This window comes from Leiobunum rupestre, chromosome 6, assembly GCF_980474605.1.
Source record: "Leiobunum rupestre chromosome 6, qqLeiRupe1.1.hap1, whole genome shotgun sequence".
NCBI classification, from domain to species: domain Eukaryota; kingdom Metazoa; phylum Arthropoda; class Arachnida; order Opiliones; family Sclerosomatidae; genus Leiobunum; species Leiobunum rupestre.
The window spans coordinates 24,862,314-24,883,075 of NC_143389.1; the positions used below are offsets into that span (position 1 = coordinate 24,862,314).

General features: G+C 37.4%; 1 protein-coding gene across 1 annotated transcript in view; it reads right to left on the reverse strand.

The window, feature by feature from the left end:
- LOC149940481 (cell adhesion molecule Dscam1-like) overlaps positions 1–20,762 on the reverse strand; it is a 92,446-nt gene that overhangs the window by 13,158 nt on the left and 58,526 nt on the right. The window contains exons 6-9 of the mRNA XM_090179280.1: positions 14,189–14,458; positions 11,885–12,295; positions 7,262–7,423; positions 6,244–6,531 (exon numbers count right to left, since the gene is read on the reverse strand). Coding sequence (XP_090035406.1) covers positions 6,244–6,531; positions 7,262–7,423; positions 11,885–12,295; positions 14,189–14,458 — 1,131 coding nt within the window. The remainder of the gene's footprint in view (positions 1–6,243; positions 6,532–7,261; positions 7,424–11,884; positions 12,296–14,188; positions 14,459–20,762) is intronic.

The following is a 20,762-nucleotide window of genomic DNA, read 5'->3' on the forward strand; positions in this document are numbered from 1 at the left end:
TCCCGTCTCAAGTTGTTCGGCCAATCACAAGGAGCTCTAGTTCTATGACGGTCTGCTTTTATTAGGTAAGCGTGCCCCACAGCATGCCTATTTATAGGTTTTCAACTTGTGGCCAAGACTCTATATATTCCTTCTTAGCGGTCGTCGGTATATCGGCCAATAATGTCCACACCTGCGCTAAGTGTGTGGCCATATCGACATCTGAGGATTTCTTCACCCTCATCAGCTGATTCACCGACTTCTGTTGGAATATTTCAAGTAACTTGTCCCACACCTCTTGCAGTGTCGCAGTTTGTGATCTTGTATTGGATCTTTCTCGCCAGATATGTTACAATTTATCCAACGCAGTTCCATGCGTAGACGATGACTAAGTAGTCCTTGTTGAGGTACAGTTCGTTCAACCCAGTCACCGGTTACGATAGGGAGGATGTCCCGGACTTTTCGTTTGCAGTTTCACCAGTTTTGGGATCTGGGTGGGGTGGCGGAGTGGTTAGCACTTTTGCCTCGCAGAAAGAGGAGCCGGGTTCGATCCCAGCTTGTGGCACTTGGTGAAAACTCGGAACAACTCCTTCTGCGTTGAGTTTGCAAGTTCTCTCCCCACTGGTTTAAGGGGTTTTCCCCCGAGCTCTTCGGTTTCCCCTTCCATAAAAACTTGTTGAGGTTAAGGCTAATAGTTATTGTAGGGAGCTGTTGGCTCGATCGCGTGGCATGCAGGGCTTGCCACCACCCTCCTACGCATTGTAACCCGGCCACCTGAATTAAAGGCTTCAAAAGTCGCTTGATGACTTAGGCCTAAGGTGGTGCCTTGGGTATTAGCCTAGCTGATTATTATTATTTATTATTTATTATACTTAGCTAAGCAGGAGCAGCAACCAGTAAGCGTGCAGAACGTGTTTGATACAACACCATCCCAGTTAATGTAAATACGAGACATTATTTAAAACAAAACTGTTTATTAAGACAATATATTTAAAGAGAAACAGAAGACTGTATAGACGACCACGTCAATTGAAAAAATTACTTATTTAATTTCGTTTTTTCGTTCTTCAAATGCCATAAGTACAAATTTTACTGAATTACAACAAATGTACAAAATGATCACCTGGGGCTCACAGAAATCATTCTTGAACTCGTTCGAATATTCGAGGCGTGTAACGAATTCGCGACCCGAAAAGTATGGTTGCGCTCCCTAACGGTGGTGGGCGGAACTACTCGTCGGAGGCAGGGCGGAAGCTAGCAAAAATTGCGAACGGGGCGGGTGAAAATTTGTCGCCTCCCAATAAGGTTAATTGTCTTATAGAAAAATTATAAAAAGAGGCGCCCGGGTGGTGGCCCCGCTCACCCCTGCTAAGCTACCGCCCTGGTCAGAGGTCAAAATTAATGCACTCTGAAAGCTAGCAAGTTAGAAACTTAAGCAGACGCTTGACGTAATTAGACCCCTTATACGGTTGCGTCATCTAGACCCATTTCGGTCGTGAATTGTTTAACAGCGATCAATAATGGGCTGTCGTTGGTCGTCAATGTTGCCTTGTGAACCAATTTTTCAAGATGACCCCAGAACTAAAAGTTGGGTATGGATAGAAATTCATTTTCTTTGAGTAACAATGAGTAAAAACGTCGTATGAGATTAATCAATAAACAATTTTACTAGCAAAAGCTTATTATGACGTAGGTCTTCAACGTCTCGAACTTTAGTCTTGTATACCAAGATGTTCCCAAAGATAGAAATCACAAGGGTTCAAATCAGGAAATCTGGCTGGCCGTAGGACAGTTCCGCCTCGACCTATCCACCACTCGGCATCAAGATGAGTTCTAACCCAAAGGGTCAAATGAGGGGGTGCTCCGTCATGAATAAATCACATTCGTTTTCTTACTGCTAGCGGTACGTCTGCAAGTAGCTCTGGTAAAGTACGACTCACAAGTTAGTCTTGGTGGTAGAAAATAAGGTGCAATTAAATGGTCGCCAACCATACTGCATCAGACGTTGAGACTAAACTGCACTTGATGTGACCTATCAGTAGTCGTGTGCGAATTTTCTTGCTGCCACTCATGACGATTCTGTAAATCGAAGATTCAGTGGTGGGAAAAATTAGCCTCGTCAGAAACTAGGAGCGTACTTAACCAATTGATTTCTTTAGTCTGCTTCTGAACCTACTGACAAAATTCAACTCGTCTTGAATAGTGGTCCGCAGATCCAGATCCAAGGTTGGAGCCGGAGCCGATATCGGCTCCGAGGAGGTGTCGGAGACGGAGCTGAAGCCAAAACTCGGCTCCCCTAAAAAGCCGGAGCCGGAGCCGGATGCAAAATCCTAGAGCCGGAGCCGGAGCCCGAGCCAGGAGCCAGCTCCGATTGCACTAATTATTTTTAAGCGCATGTATATATTAAGATAACACTAATATTTCTGTGAAAGAATACACTTTTGTGTTTCAAAAGCTAATCAAAGCGTTAAATAAACTTAACAGCATCATCATTCATCAATACTAATAATAATATTTTATTTTAGCGATTTTTTAAGTAAATAAAATATTTATTAAAAAAACACTATTTAAATATGCCAGGGGTGGTGGGAAATGATAAAGAGTTGCTAATAGCCGTTTTAACTAGCGCATGCGGTATTTTTGACAATCTAGAAATAAAAACGTTTAGTGAAGTAATAAGCCTTGGGTACGAACAGACTAGTTCAGTGTGTTCAGCTTCTACAAACTTGAAAAATGAGCTTTTATCATTTGAAATAGTGAGGAAGGATAGTTGTCATATATTCCCAGCTGTTTGTGGCAAAATTAATTTGGACGATATTCAGTTTGAAAGCTTAAAAACCCTTTCACATGACGAAAGTTTTGCAGGACAAAGAGAAGCAAGTCTGATATCAAATCCATTGAAAGTGGTAGTGTCTTCACGAACCTGGTCCGCCAGCCTTGTAGCACTGGGACGAAGTGTTAGAAATATAAGTAAATTGGCTATATTGGAAAGATGTTTTCGTGCGTCAACCTAAAATTAAATTAATGTTAAATGGAGCAAGCAGCTAAAGTGGTTTTTGGAGTTAGCATACCAACACCAATTTAATACCCCTTGCTAGCTTTCATCAAATGTACCTTTAATTGATTATACGATGTTAGGAAAGCTCCTACTCTTGCGTGCACTAATTTCCTGATAAATATTTTGAAAAATGAATCATGATCATCTAATTCAAACAGACGACAATCCTCAACTTCCATCTGGTTAACTGCTTTAATGAATTATTCTTTAAGAAAAAGGGCATTTTTCATATGGGAACATATGAACTGAAACAGAAAATAAAATGGCAATTAGATTTGATCTTCTGAAGTGAAATATTTCAGAAATATCCAGATCTACTTTATCCATCCATTAACTTACCTTTATAGTATTTGGACCATAGGTTTTCATAGTTTCGTTAGATGCTACTTTGCGTAACTCGCTTTCAAACCTCAATAGAAAGGGGTTTAGTTGTTTTCTTGGGAAGTACATACCACCTTTATCTCTATCCTTTAAAGCTTCCTCGAGTGTTTTCTTATCTTCGTCCCCCATAGTTATGGCTGTTATGAATTTTAAAAAGTCATTTTTTACATTGCGCTTTCCAATATTCACCATCTGACCGAGACAACCCCCAGCTAATAAAATTAATCTTAATTTTTGATCAACATCCGTAAACCTGAAATATTACAAAAAAAATAATTAATTCTTAGTGAAGGTAAAGCAAAATAAGAAACTTACCCGAAATCTTGGTTATTTTGAGGTGGGGTTGGCAAATGTATAGATGGATATTCTTTGATAACTTGTATCATAATACTATCAAAGGTTGCATAGGCGATAGCGTGGAACACTGACACCCAGTCTCTCAGTGAGCTTCCAATAAGTTCTGCAGAAGATTTCTTCAAAATATTTAAGAGGGTAGTTTCCGTATCATTTTTATCTGCCGTTGCCAATAACCCTTCCGTGCAACCAACCAGCCTCTTGCAAATTACTCCAAGTGTAGTAAACCACCGCTTCTCCATTTCCATGTGTTTTTCATCATTTTTAACTGTTTTGTCATCTCCCACATCTTTGTAAATTTTAATAAATAACTTTTTCAGTTCGTTAACAATGATGATGCCAATAGCACTTGAGACTAGATTATATGATTCCTTTTCAAATCCTAATTCTTTGACTATTTTCATTTTTGACTCGCAACCTCCTTGAATGTCCATCATTAACTTATTATTCACAGTAGAATTAAGTTCCTGGTCATTATACTTCTCTATTCTCAGAAGAATTTCTTCAAAATTTCTGGATTCTCTATGTTTTTTATGTGATTTTGCTACCGGCGCATTGGATTTCGAACTGAGCATAAGCAAAGGCTTAGTAGTAGAATTCTGTTTATCAGACATTTTTGACCCTTAATCGTGTTGACATTTGTTATTTTTTTATTCTATGAGAATCCTTTGTTTTAAAAAAAGATTTGATGAAAAACTTATCCGGAAATTCTTCAAATACATTCAATAACTCACCAATTCATTCCATAAACTGTTAATCCTCTTCAACTTACTCGAAGCTTGAGTTATCGTCTGCTTAAAAAAATTATGCTCTCTATTTCCGCCACGTGATTGATCTCGTGACTAGCTAAGCCCAACCCAAATCTTATTGGGAGGTTAGAGAGGCTATTGCCATTATATATTCATAGCTAGATATATTCATGTTTATACTTAAGACTAGTTAAGACTAGTATTATAGATAGAACGTAGTCTAGAATCACAGTGAGAAAATCGAACAATAAAATACCTAAATTTTAAGTATTAAGGAACTATTAAAATTCGTAAAAGAATATTCATTCTAATTCAGTCCACGGGGTCTCAAGAGTGACTACTGGAACCAACATGTCCATGTGATTTTCAGTAAAATCATCTGCTCCTTCAACCTCGCTCTGATTTACCCACTTAAGACTAGTATTATAGACATAACGTAGTCTAGAATCACAGTGAGAAAATCGAACAATAAAATACTTAAATTTTAAGTATTAAGGAACTATTAAAATTCGTAAAAGAATATTCATTCTAATTCAGTCCACAGGGTCTCAAGAGTGACTACTGGAACCAACATGTCCATGTGATTTTCAGTAAAATCATCTGCTCCTTCAACCTCGCTCTGATTTAGTCACTTTAAACCGTTGTCGCTTGCACACAGAAGCTCAGTAACTCGGCGTGTGACAATCCGTGAAGGTCACACTTTGCGCGCTGGTGCAGGTGGTGCTCTGTGGACCGCAGCTCTTGTGAGGGATGAAAAGTAGATACCGCATGTATTGAAGCATCTCTTTTTCTGATCACCACGTACACTTGGGCAATAGAGCTCATAGGGCATGCTGATGAAGGTGTGCAAGGGTTTTATCGCAATTTTACACTGTTTCTTGCAGAAAAAATTACGTTATATTTGCCGAAACCCCCCCCCTCTCCTCCACGTGAGATTGGGTGAGATTCAGCTCGATCCCCTCCCTCCCCTAAATGCTTCACGTAATTTATGGACGCTCCCAAAGCTTAGACATAAGAAATTACCCTAAAAGTATTGGAGCCGGCTCCTGGAGCCGGTTTAAAACACTTGGAGCCGGAGCCGTGGCTCCAGATCCGGCTCCGGCTTTCGACGTTATGGAGGCCAATTTAGGAAAACGTTTCTTATGACCTTTATCACTCCTTGTTACTCAAATAACACGCCTGTAAATTTGTGCCACACGTTTCTGAAAAACCCTGTAGAAACTGTTATTTAAAAAACCTCTAGGTTTATACAATAGTTAAAAAAATTCTAGTGATTTCCAACTAGATAAGTAACGCATTTACTCCAACAAAATATGCCATATAAACATGTGTTTTCATGTCGCTATGTTTAAAACTCCGAGAATTTTCGTTACACCACACTTTAAAATCATATTATTTTTTCTGGTTTTCCTAAGAGTTAGAAATTCTTCTTTTTTTACTCAAATAAAGTAATTTGAAATCAGTCTTATTCCGACAAATAATGACTTAGTGGTTTCGGAAATTTTTGGTTGGTATAAAAATGTTTCCCTTTAAAAAAAAATAAAACTTCTTTCCTATGGTCTTGGGCAGACTGAGGGCGTTTTTATTAGGTAGTGATAGAAATCTCGTGGGCAAAAATCACTATTCCTTTTAGAAAGCAAAATTGAGTCATGCACCCGCAGAATTTTGCACACCTCCCCCACTAAGTTAGTTCGTGACTATTGCATTGTATAACATAAATACCTTTAACGATGACTTCCGTGGTTCTGCTTACGGTGCTGGCGCTGTTGGAAGCGACGCAAGTGTAGTTTCCTCGGTCGTGGAAGTTAACTTTGTGGAACACCAAAAGAGACGACTCGTCCAAGTTTTGCAAGGATATTCCGCTTCCAGTTTGTACCAGTTGAGTGTTCTTTCTCCACTCCGTGAACACTTTCGGCTCTCCTTCCATCACGCTGCACAACAGCTTTAGTTTTTTGCCTTCTTCGGTAAATATTCTCGATGGCAATGGTTGTTGGTCGATCAGAGGCGCCACTTGAACGTCAAGAAAGGAATGGTATGTTTTAAGAACGCGAAATTTGAATAACCTTAAAAAAAACGTTACAATATGTATCGGTCTTAATTGACGACCCATAAAAGAGTCTATATTTCAACCGACATTTACATCGTATTTGCTATGAATTTTAATCAATTTTATGAAATTATTGAAAATTAATTACGAGTACTGTAAAAATTAAAAATGGTAATGTAAATGAATCGTGTTTTTGAATTTGAAACCCGATAAAGTGTTCCAAAGGTCTTTAGAGCCCACTCGAAGCAATTCGTTTTGGTGCCCCTTCTTATCATAACGACAATTTTCCCTCAATTATTTTGGGGGTCCGTTCTGCAAAACGTTCGGAGTCAATAATTACGCCTCTGCTGCTATATATACATATTTTTCCGAATAGAGGGAATATTATTTATCCTATTATAAAAATTAAGTATTGGTAAATAATAATAAATGTATGCAATCATTATATTATATTAAAAACATTTTTAATATAAAAATTATATTCCAACCGCTGTTCTAGTTCTTTTATTTTATTGTATTTGAAATTTAAAATTCGATTTGGGTTCTTCGTTATCAAAATTTGAACGAAGTCCTTCATCGATCGGCCGACTACAAATCGAAATGAAGGATTTGGTCGTAATGATTTGAAACCCCAATTTTTGCTGGCCAAAAGAGGATTATTCCAATTTACTACGAATATTGGAGATTTCCTACCGCTTATTCGAAGATAAAAGCTCGATCTGGCAGTCTCTCCATCCGAATTTCGAGCCATGCACGTGTACTGGCCCGAATCCGAGGAACGCTCCAGGTTATTGATTATCATCGTTCCCAAAGACTGGACGGATTGCCGATGATTTACTGGAAGTACGACGCCACCTGCGAAGACAAATATCCTATTATTATAAGCACCATTCACTGTTGACGTCTTTGAAAAAGGGACATTGAGTTGGCTGCGAAACGTTGGCGAAAATGCGGATTGCTTTCCCGTTTTTGACGTTACAGAGAAACGTTCGTTACGGCGTTAATGAAATATGAAATTATACGTTGATGAATATTTCTATTAGTCAATTGCCTCTGTTAGAAATTGGTAATTTCTTTTAATTACGGGATAAATGCGATAAATTAAGAGTTAATTGGTGAAATCTAAAAATAAACTATGGTTGCTCGAAAAAAATCGGCAGAATGAAATTCATGACGCATTTAGATTTTTTCACAGATGCCCCAATTTTTGAAAGATGGCTTCCTTTATCCAATAAGGGGTTAACTCAACTAAAGAAGACATTTATTTGATTCCACATTATCTCGCTAACTAGTCACAAATTCTTTACTTTTGCACTTGATATTTTAACATATCTTTTGATTATTTTCTATTTCGTGATAGCAAGCACCACACCGTTAAATTGTTTGGGAGGTTCGGTGACAAATAAATACGTAAACAATATTTTGGGAAAAATTATATTGAGGGCCAAAAAAAATTAATGCCTGTTCCGAACCTTACAGTGTATTAATTTTCTATAAAACATTATTAAGGGATTTGTTTAAGAGATGGCGCTCTGCTACGAAGGAGTTTGATGGAAAAATCAATTCAGCGAAAAATTGGTTTCCCAATGCTCTCACACTTTTTTTGCGTTACAGGGAATTCAAATAAAAGAGATAAGCAGACGGTATATTTCTGCCCATATCGGAATTTCCAAAAGCAATAATTTTGTCTATTTAAATAAATTTAGAAAAAAAGTCCCCTATCTATCCAAAAACCGTTTGACTTTTATTCTCTGTTTTACTATCGACGTAATAAAACACGTATATCATAGAACCCTAAATATTTCGTTAATATCCCCACGACTCTACATCATTCCAGTATGGTGTAAGAGCGACGCAAACGGAAAAAGAAGTTAGAAAATTCAAATTCCAAATTTTTATCGTTGAATATTACATTTCTCTCAATAGTTGAAAAATTCCCTTTAATAATCAGCTAGGCTAATACCAAAGGCACCACCTTAAGCCTAAGTCATCGAGCGACTTTTAAAGCGTTTAATTCAGGTGGCCGGGTTACAATGCGTAGGAGGGTGGTGGCAAGCCCTGCATGCCACGCGTTCGAGCCAACAGCTCCCTACACTAACTATTACCGTTAACCTCAACAAGTTTTTGTGGAAGGGGAAACCGAAGATCTCGGGGGAAAACCCCTTAAACCAGTGGGGAGATAACTTGCAAACTCAACGCGGAAGGAGTGGTTCCGAGTGTTCACCCAGTACCACAAGCTGGGATCGAACCCGGCTCCTCTTGCTGCGAGGCGAAAGTGCTAACCACTCCGCCCCCCCCCCAAGATAGCGTCATGCCTGTTAATTTACTATAGGTAATGGATAACGATATATCAAATACGATTACCTTTAAATTGTTAATAGTTAAATCATATTTTTAGAATTGGTTGCATAGCGTACTTAAGTTTTTGTGTCAAAAAACATTTTATAGCATTTTACAGAATTTTCTTATCACCATTAGACTTGTAGTATCTTCCAACCCGAACAAAAAACTTAAAAGATGCCTTAAGTTGAATCGTGGAATCATGGTAATACTCACTCATCTACCATTAGATCTGCAGAAAAACACCGAACAGCTGTGGCTCAGATTCGATCTGTTTTATATAAGCCCAAGAGATATAGGAAATCACGGAACAAAATTAAATCAAGCAATGTTAAAGCTTTTTAACAGAATCACATGGAGCATAAAATGAATCCATTCTAACAAGAGGACTGAACGCATTCGCCAAGCTTAGACCCGCTATAACGTCAGTAAAAGACGAGCTAGCACCAGTGGCGTAGCTGAAAACTTAGAGGACCCCAGCAAAAATGTCTGTGGGGGCCCCCTTTAAATTTTTTTATGATTAGTGGGGGCCCCCGAAGCTTGCCCCCCCGCGCCGAGGGCCCTGCAGACCCTCAGCTACGCCACTGACTAGCACCCTCTAGCAAAGGCAGGGCCGGACTGGCTAGTAGCTGGCCCCACCGGCTATGCAATCGTATGCGCCCCATTTCCCATTAATGCAAAATATTTCCTCTTTGGCCCCAAATTTAAGTTGGCCCCGATGTGACCGGCCATCGCCGGTTAGCCGCCCGGGCCAGTCCGGGCCTAAGCAAAGGTGTTGTCAAAGGGACACAGGGAACACGTTCCAGCCCCGAAATGTAAAATTATACGAAGAAAATTTTGATCAGGAAATTCTATAGTCAATTGTTTGACGCCCTCAGCTCGTAGACGTAATAAACTTAGTGTAATTAAGTTTACCGAACTTTGAAAGCATAACTCCACCCAATAAAAACATTTTACGAACTTTGCCTTTTTATCGGTAGAGATGGGAAATGTCCACAGGCTGCCCGAGTAAACTTGCCAAGTACCAACTTTATGATTCCCTCATCAATACACTTTGAGAAACACTATTTGCGGCTACTCTGTTGAAAGTGCGTAAAATTTGGGATGTAAATTGCGCAAAGATATTATATTGGCTCCAAAGGGAGCCAAAAGTAATTTGTGTAAACCCTGAGGTACACTGTCGCCTTCGGAAACGGCTTTTGAAGCGTATTATCCTTCCATCCATTCACCACTGAATCGAGTTAGAAAGACACGAAAGATCTGGTACGGAAAGCTATCTTATTTCTTGAGAAATATATAAACCAGTCCGAATACAATTTTTTGAGGTAAAATGGTTATTCAGGGTGTCTGGGATTTAATCGGACAACACATAATGCCCAAATATTTAGTTTTATTGTCAGAAAATTAAATATCACCAACCGTACCTGTAATAGTTAATCATTGTAAATAAATATGGTGTAATAACGGTAAGCAAAAGGGGAAAGGAAGATTTTTTAATTATCAGTATGTAGATCGACATGGTTTGCCTAAACAAGGTCTATTTTATATTCTACTGGTCAGCTCACACGTTTATAGAAATTTAGTTCTTAAATTTAAGATTATTTCAGATTATAGGAATTTATTTGATTTTATATCAATGTCAACTGTGAAATTAATGATGGAATAATTTTCCCGATAATGGGATGCGTACGTTTGATTTCAAAGCTTTAATTGCTACATACATTATTCGAAATTATTATGAGAATAGTCTGATAGAAATCCCACGGCGAGTAATTATCGCTAGAGCCTACAAATATCCTGAATTATAAGTCTTCGTATATTATGATAATATGTTGATAAGTTATAATTAATTTATTTAACTTTATATATAATTAAAAATTTTAATTTAATAAAAAATAACTATGATTTTTTTATTATTTGTAATATGGAACTCTTAAAATAAAACACAGGAATTTAAAATAGAACAATTATCTGGTGATTTTCTGAATAATATTACAAGTGTCTTCAAAACATAATTTAAAATCCAGTTGTAATAACCAGTCAACAAAGCTTAACCACAATCATGGTTTACGAGTTATGATTAAATTTAATTTTATATTTAATTTTTTACTTCGCGAGAAGCTCCAGTCGAAAATATTATGCCACTTTTGAAATTACGTAACGCAAAAAAAAAAATCGATACCCCCCTATCCCTCGTTATGAAGAGTAACATTTGGTAAGACACCCACCCCTAAATTACATCACAAATACTCAACCCCCCTGAATAACAATTAGAGACCGAAATGAGTCTAGGTGGCGTAACGGTGCTAGCGCCTATGATTTCGCGTCTGCTACAGACATATTTAAAAGTCATAAAAACTTTTTTCTTAAATAAACTGATCAAAATACAAGCAAACGATGCAAAATTTTTATTAAAATACTAATATCATTATTTATAAAGTCAAATTAACGAATAACGACGAGGAAAGACTAATAGCGTTTGCTTTAGCCGCTACCAATTACAATGGCGAACCAACGGGGGCGTAGCGATAGTTTTCGCTCGCGAATAGCACCATGAAGCTTGAAATAATTAAATATCTGTCAAAATGACGTGAATATTTTGTTGTTTTGCCTCTAGAAAACGAATTATACCATTTTATATGAAAAATACTTATTCACTGGTGTATCTAAAACTAATTGATAATATTGGTTTCGGTATAGGATTATGATATTTGACGAAACCCCTCCCGGTAAAATTTAGTAATGCTCGTACAAACCTCCCTCCTTACCAAAGAATGGTTGTTCACTCAGACAAAAAAAAGACTTAAAATCTGTCTTAATCCTTTTTTTTTGCTTCGTAGCTCGCCGTCACCGCGTTCTTAGCTCTAGCGGAAACCACGCTTAAGGGTGAAAAGAGATTAACATTGAGCCCGAAGACAAAAGTGGCTTTTCTTGTCGGGTACTGGTGAACAATTTGTTAGAGAAGAAAGCGCTCACCTTTTTCCCAGTTCACAGACTCGATGGGATACCCGGCCACTGGACACTGTATGGTGATGCTTTCGCCGGCGATGGCGGTTCGATTCTTCATATTCCTAATTTGCGGGGGTCCGAACACGTTCAGTCGTGCCGTATGTTTGACCTTCCCCAGCGCGTTTTTGGCCACGCAAGAATACTCTCCTCCGTCCTGTACTTTGGCGTCGGATATGTTGACGTAGCTGACCACGTGACTATCCGCCACGACGTAATCTCCGAGGCGGATGCGTATGGAATCGGGAACGTTGGTTCCGTCGCCGGCCAGCCACGTTACTTGAGGCAAAGGGTTGCCTTTGGCTACGCAGCGAAGCGAAACCATGGATTTCGGGTGAACCAGTTCGTCCGAAAATATTGCTACCATTGATGGCGTGACGTCTAAAAGCCAGAAATTTACCAGACAATGTATAAAAATAATAATTATTATCATCTACTTATACTCTACACGGAGTCAGCCAGTCTCGCGGCATTGTTACTATCTCATAGCGAAAGCAAAACCACCTGTACGGCAAAAGTGATTCTCCCATTGACTCTAAAATAGCCATTGACAACTCAGTTTTGATTTTTGGTACCACTCCATAACTGTTTACGGGTAGTCCCGAAAAAGGGCGATTTCGTGAGGTGTCAATTTTAAGCTTAAAATGTACTAACGTATTTTGCACACATCAGTAAAAAAGATTTATAGAGGTAGTGAATTGTTTTTGTATACATTTTATATTGTGTTAGAAAATAATAATAAATAATATATAGATATAAATTTTTGCAATCGATATTCCGAGAAATCTTAACTAATTGGTTTTCGTAGTCTAAATTGAGATAATGATAAAGTCGGTTACGGAATAACAACCAGCGTCTGCTTTTGGTTATCTTTCGGAAAATTTTTATTGATTTTGGCACTGCTTTTTGAAAAAAATTTAAATTACTAGCTATTATCCGAATAATTAAATAACATTAATGATACTTCGCGTACGATTTCCGATAGAAAATCGATATCGTTTGTTCATTTAAGTTTGAAAAGGAATTGTTGGTTTATTGATTTTCATGAATTAATTAAAGAAACAATGTACTTTTCAATTTATTTCTGGACATAGGCCGCACGATCATTACGAAGAAGGACGATTGTCCGAGAAACCATTAAAAGGGAGATCTGGCAGCCAGATAGAGGAGGCGCAGGGAGAGCGGGGATGCTCCTTGAAAGTTAAAAATCTTAAACCGAGGCAATAAATCAGTTGCGAGTCAGACACAAATGGAATTGGTTTGATGCGGATAAAACTACAGTTAATTTGAACGCATCCTTCCATGATTCGGGTCCGTAGTTGAATGTCTGCTAAACTATAAAAAATCAGCCCTTCCAACTACGATTTTTATTTCTTAGGCTATAAAAATCTAAGCTTTCTCCATTTAAGAATAATGGATAAGGAGAAACTGGGCTCGAGCGCCGTTTTTCTTTAGAGCCCTCTTGAACTATTGGCGAAGAAGTTCGCAGTCTTAACTCAAACATAAAAGCGTATTCGTGTTATTTGTTTAGTCAAGATCATTGTCATTTCTTTTAAATTTAAAAGAAACTCTTTAAAAGGTCGGATTTTATTTCGCTTTTAAAGGGAGGTCCATCGGAGGTTATTTTAAAACTTTTGACGAAATCTGTGATAAGGATTTTTATAAGCATCCCCGAGGGAGTAGCGAGTTTCTTTTATCCTGGACAAAGATATCTTTTCAGGAACGCGCGACAAGAGCTTTGGTGACACGGTAACATCAGTCTCTCGATTCCTTTTCGTATCTGGCTGCGATTGTCTTTTTGAGCCTTTCACGGTTGACATTATTAAACACCATTTTTATTATGGTTTTCATTTTATTCAAATTATCTGAAAATGTTTTAAACCTTTCGGGACTATAAACGTACAACAGAAGTCAACTTAGACTGGATAGTCAAAGAATTGCCTGAGAGGGACTCGGAATTGATTTGGAAAATTATCAATTTACTTAAAAATGGCCAAATGTTGGAATACCAGTACAGCATTAAGATCAATTGTCTTTGACTATATAGCACTTTTGTAACGAACCTTTGTCTTACCATTTCCATCGATAAAATCTATTTGACGTCACAGTGCGATGGCAATAAGAAAAAAAAAAAACCCCGTTGTATACATGGTATATGTCGAATAAAAGTGTATGATTTATGGTTTTCGGGATGCAAATGCTATCGGGCTGGTTATTTTTAGTCAGGGTCCATTAGACGGCAGAGAGTAATCCCTTAATGGAGAGAGTGCGTACCTTGTAGTCTTAATTCGGTGGCTGCTTGCGCGGATTCCGCGTCTCCGATGACAAAGCACTGGAACATGCCCTCGTCCTCTCGTTGCACGGATGATATATGCAGCGTATCCCGACCGAGGAAGACTATCCGACCGTCGCCGACGATTTGTCTTCCGTCCTTCATCCAATACACCTCCCTCAGCGGATGACCAGAAACCGAGCAGTTGATTCCCAGCGGCTTTCCAACTTCTCCGATCGTCTTGTTCCGAGCGATGTAAGCGGATGGAGGCGCTGACAAAACAAACAAATATGAGTCGTACGGAATTGATGTACGAACGACTAATGAAACGCGAGCTCGGAGATCTCACTTACGATCAGCGTCAAGCCAAACGAATGTTTTTTCTTAACGATCGAAATTATTAAGTTCATTATAATGTATAAATAATATAAATATGGATTGTCGTTAAAGTGGGGTGGCGGAGTGGTTAGCACTTTCACCTCGCAGCAAGAGGATCCGGGTTCGATACAAGATTGTGGCACTGGGTAAAAATTCGGAGCAGCTCCTTCCGCGTTGAGTGTGCAAGTTATCTCGTCACTGGCTTAAGGGGTTTTCCCCCTAGCTCATCGGTTTCCCCTCTCATAAAAACTTGTTGAGGTTAACGGTAATAGTTAGTATACGGAGCTGTTGGCTCGCGTCACATGAAGGGCTGGCCAACACCCTCCTACACATTGTAACCCGGCCACCTCAATTAATGCCTTTAAAAGTCGCTTAGAGTTTCGAATATTCAGATTTTCATTTTTGTAAATTTGTGAAAGGCTATACGTGTTTTCGTTGAAAATTGTAATACGAAAATGAGGTGAATTGTTGCACGTTCCCAAATTATGGAAGATATAAAAAATGAACAGGTACATTATTTTTTTCAAGATATGAGTTCGTTGCAATTGTAAAATCTACAGTTAAAACTTGCGTTCATTTTAAATCAAATCAATATCAGCAGGCAGACAACTTCATAAAGTCGATTAAAACATATATACTTTACAGCCTTAATTAATCATAAATGTACCTATCATTTTATGACACAATTTCAGTCAACGACTCTTTAAAAATGCAGGATCCATAATCGATTAAGGATAAGTGGCTATCTCATTATAAAACCTTTTTCCAATTGTCTATAATTGGCAAACTTGCTCTATAGTTTTCGTGAGTTTAATTTCATCAGGACGGGCTCGAACGTTTTTCAATTTTGTGTACGAAATTGAAAAGCTGTAGTTTAATATGGAAATTTTGACACTTATTTTTGTTAATTGTCTTTTCGCGCAGATTCTGGGATTTTCAAAGTAAATTCCAGTTTTAAGAACATTTTTTATGAATTGAACGGGATTTGGAATCTTTAGAGGGTAATGGGAATCGGAAACTGCATGATTTTGATATTGTAAACTATGATTTTTTCGCATCTTTTGGGATTTTTAAAGTAATTTCAAAATTTACAATATCATTTTCGAGCAAATTTGGATATCTTCAAAGTAATTTCAAGATATGCAATACGATTTTCGCGAAGATTTTGATATCTTGAAAGTAATTTCAAGATTTACAATATAATTTTCGAGCAGATATGGATATCTTCAAAGTAATCTCAAGATTCCTTAACTCTTTTTACCTATGAAGCGACCGAGAATTTTACGAAAGGCCGAAAGCTCGATTCTTTATGATAAAGTTCGGTGTCAAGTTGTATTTTGAAGTGACAATTCAATGTTTATAGTAAATTTTACACTTCCCATATTTTTCTTTTGTAGCAGCGAAGGTCTCTTTAACGAGTAAGCGCACCAATGAATCAATTTCTCAACGCCATGTAGGCTGAACTCAAACTGGAAGGGAAGCTTTAAGCGGCTTAAGCCATTATTTAACCACATCCCGCATCAACCGCCTCACGCGACATTTTCAGCGAGACGAGATTAAAATATCTCGAATATTCCTTCTAAAATCCGGCGCATGCCCCGTCTTAATACGTATTAACGTATCAAGATTCGACTTCTATTTTTAATCTTCAAAGAAACCGATTACTCTTTGTACTAAGAGACTCATTTTTTTAAAAAGAGGGTTTAACTAGGTTATCTCATCTTTGAAAGTTTCCAGCAGGCTGGCGCAATGGCCGCCCATCTTTAATGGGCCATCAAGATTTATGTTCGCTGGGAGCCGATATCACCCAACCACCTCTTCTATTCACGAAAAACGCTCTTACAAGAAAAGATCAGTGTACAGTGTCATCATCTATTTTAAAGTTTATTTCCTGTTAAATGGCGTGAAAAGAGGTAGATAATCCCCGTAGATTTCCAAAGATCCGTTTTCTTCAGCCTTTCTCCCGACCGCCGGACAAAAAACCTCCGACGCCGAAATATCAATTTAAATAGATAAAAATAAATAAACGCGCGCCTGGCTTAGGAACCAGAGATAATATCTCGGGCGGAGGTAGGAGACCTAAGCCTTCACAATGAAGATTTATTTAAGACGGTTGATTCTTCCGAGACAATATTGAAGAGCGTGTTTTGATATACCTGTGCGCGATGATTTGTATGGTGATTTGTATGATGATTTGTATGATGATTTGTATGATGATTTGACTACGTATATAAAATAGTACTATATATATCGAATCAAAGAGAAAATAAAAAATTACTTCCTTCCGTACTGGTACCTTAATCGAAAATTATGGTAAATTATTAATTTAAATGTTGGAAAGATGGACTTGCTCGAAACTTCTTGGGCATTTTAAAATAAACTAAGATGAGGGTAGAACCTTAAATAAGACTTTTTAAAATTACTTTTACTATACAAATAGTTATTCCAAAGTTTTTAAATAGTTATCCTATAACCAAATTTCTTAATATTATACGTTATTTTTACAAAGAAGAGGGATCAGTTGGAAAAGTTTTAGAAAGCAAGTTTCTATATTATCTCCAAGGTGGAAAAAATTACTATTTAGGATTGAGTTGTTACTTGCAAATTAGGACAGAAGCACTGCGTTTGGGTTGGTTAAAACTAATGTGCTGACTTTTAAACAAGCTTCGAAATATTCTTATTGAATTTCTGTATAGTTTTCCTCATATATTTACATTTCCTATATATATATATATATATATATATATATAATATTACTGATATTTGCAATATTCACTAGATTTTTACAATATTGATAAATTTACTGATATTTGAAATATTTATTATATTTTTCAATATTTTTAAAATTACCAATATTTCAAATAATTACTATTATTCTCATCATTTATAAAACAACAAATATTTGAAATTCTTTGGATTTCCTGATATTTCTAAAATTAATCCGGATTTCTTAAATTTTCCAAATTTCCCAAATTCTCAATATTTCTATAAATATAGATTACATAAAATAATTATTTCGATAAACCTTTACTTCTATACCAGATTTCTTATGTGGCTAGCCCAAAGAATACCAATTTTAAAATTCGTCTGCAATTAGTACCAGTAATAGACATTTTCTTCGAGGTAAAACCGGAATCAGGATCGGTTCCCATTGGCAATCACGAGCGCAACATTGATAGGCAGTCATTTTAATTGGCTTAAGTCACTATTTAAGCGCCAGTGAACGCAGCCCAAAATTAATTTGAATGGAAGCCTCGCAATTATCAGAGCGCGAGTTTTTCGTACTTTTATTTTAATCGGCGCCAAAAGGGAAGAGCGCCACTGTCGGTTCTCCAATAAATGCCAAAATAGAACAGCGCTACTAAACGTGGGAGGGATAAAAATAGGTGGTTTTTCCCCTTCGTTATTGCCACTACTCAAAATTAAATACTCTTTCTTAAGAGTTATTTAATTTATTATAATGTTTTTGAAGATGAGGAAGATTTTTACCACGACTAGGTTGAAGCTGGCTCCACACAACAGTAGGGGGGCTTTCCCGCTTAACGGCACGCTCAGTAGGCTGTTCCAATTCGCACGTGACACCGAGCGTGCGTTAAATAGAAGCGGAAAATCTACCTAATGTTGTGTGGCGCCACCTACCGCTACTTGCACCTCTCGATGCGTACTGTAATTCTAAACGAAAAGAATCCACCAACAGTCATTTAATTACGAATAAAAGTGAAACAATAACACAGTTCATTTTAATCAGAAAAAAAGCTTAATTTTGTAACCACCTCAAAGGCATATTCTGCTGAAGAACTCTTTTTTTCTTATTAAAATTAACGGTGCTGTTACCATTAATTTACTTTTTTATTATACGTAATTCTAAAACATCCGCTATCCACCTCTGGCACTAGGAGTAGCGGCCGAGTAGCGGCACACGGAAAAATCGTGGTCGGATTTACTTTGGTTGGGGTTGCGAGAGTTATTTACGTTTTGAGTAATAAATATCTAATTTCACAAATTATATATCATTTTTTATGGAAAAAATTTTCCTATCGTTTGCCACAAAAAGAAGGAAAAGTTTATTTTTAATTACGCTAGTCCTATAACTAGGGCTGGCCGATAACGTATTTTAACCGATTCCGATTCTGATACCGATACCGATTTTTTGCCGATGTCCACTCATGCCGATTTTTCACCGATACCGATTTTACAATTCATTATCAATGGTCCAATACTAATTTTACCGATTTTAAACGCCGTCTCTTCCTCTCCACCCCATTTCTCCATGCAGCAACTGAAGTTTGAACTTCAAACGGTCAAGGTTAGTGGCGCCATCTACCCCGACTTTAACAAAATCGGTTTTAAATAATCGGAAAAAAATCGGGTAAAATCGGTACCGGAAGGTTTTTTTTTGATAATCGGGTAAAATCGGTATTTTAGACGCGAACCAATTAATCGGGAAAATCTCGATATCGGTGACCGATACCGATTTCATATCGGTTTGGGCCCAACACTATCTTTAACCCTACGTTTCTGTTTCAAGAGTTTAGCATAGCGGTAACCCGTATTTCGTTAAATATTAATTTTAAATTAAAATGCTTATAAAGCGTGGAAATCTCCTCTCTAAAGCGAAATAAATATCAATAAGTGATTTGCCCAAAGAGCGTTAACGACAAAAGCGAGGTTTATTGTACGCAAAACTGGCCCCTCCGACAAATTTCCACGGTGGTTTTAATGAGATCTGTCACGGAAAAAGGCGAGAAACTCAAATGACAAAAAAGTGGCGTCGCTAAGCTACAAATGAAAACTCTCTTTCGCCCGAGAAATCTAATGATTTCTGTCAGAGACGAGGTGAGAGCGGACCAGTCCTCTTTCGCATCACACGCCGCCGAAGCACTATTAATGTCCCGAACAGATTCCATTTGCATTCTTTTCCGAGGGAAAGGTTTCCGTGGCGGCCAGCTTTGAATTATTCAAATTTTCCGAAATGCAGCAGCGGTGTCGAATATCGAACGCTTTTTCAGAAGAGCAAACCAAAAAAAAACAAATTCCTAGCTCACCTCCGGTTTACCTGTTTGCCACGGCTGTGAAATTTTACTTCATTCTAAGGTTGTTTTTGCTTAAGATGGTAATAGAGCTACTAATACATTTCTTGAAACCTTTAAATTACGCGAAGATTTAGAAAAGTCCATAGTAAAAGTAGGCAAAAAAACCTAAAGGCTAACAAATTTAAGTAATGATCAAACCTACGAAATACTCGGACCAATTATGTGGGTTATTTTTAAGAAAATTTTCAACTACTTAACGAAAAAAAATTAAATAACGAAAAATTTGTTGAACTACCTGTACCAAAGATTGTGGTAAAATTTATTTGACCTCTAAATTTAGACACTCGCGATGATTAGAATTGGGTATAGTAACACCTTTTCCCCAAATTTGGTTGGGTAGCGCCGTGTTGATTTTATCTAGAATGCCTCAATATATTTTCCTTGTGATATTTAATATAATTAGGCCGGCTTGTCTTACATTAACGTCCCTAACTATGAAACATTGTTGCGCAAATGTGTGTCTATGCGTAGAACCTTCTTTGAATCTAATTGTTTCTCACTGTACATTCAGGATTCAGCGTGGCCCCTTGAAGCAAGCCTCGCTTCCAGCCGCAAGTGAGTATATTGTAAGTATTCCCGTGCGAACGAACCCAAAAAGCATGTTTGAAGGAAGCATCAGAGAAGCTAATTTTTCTTATGTCGAAAATGAGGTTTAAAGCCATTGAACGATTTGCAAAAGATAACGAAGAAGAAAAATGTACCCATTTATAGCGCAGCACCAAAAGACGGTAAACTATTTGCACTTTGAAAGTGTATCTTTCGCCTGATGCCATAACATTTCACGAAGTGAGAAGCCCTAACATATAACGCCATAAATTTTATATTCCTCTTTCTAATTTATTTGGTGTTATTCGTCAGAGTCGAATTAAATTTATTAGGAAAATTGATAAAAGGAGAATCAAAATAAATAATGAAATTTCGAAAGTTCCTTTGGTGTTTAATTAAAGGTGTAATTGCGAAACTCTTTAAATAAATAAATTACATTTATTTTCGGGACCGAGGAGATATAAAAATTAAAAGTAATGTCCTTTGAGCTGACGAAAGCCTAATTATCTCTGAACGTAAATCGAAACTAAAAATTTATCAAAAAGGAAAAATCTCGTTA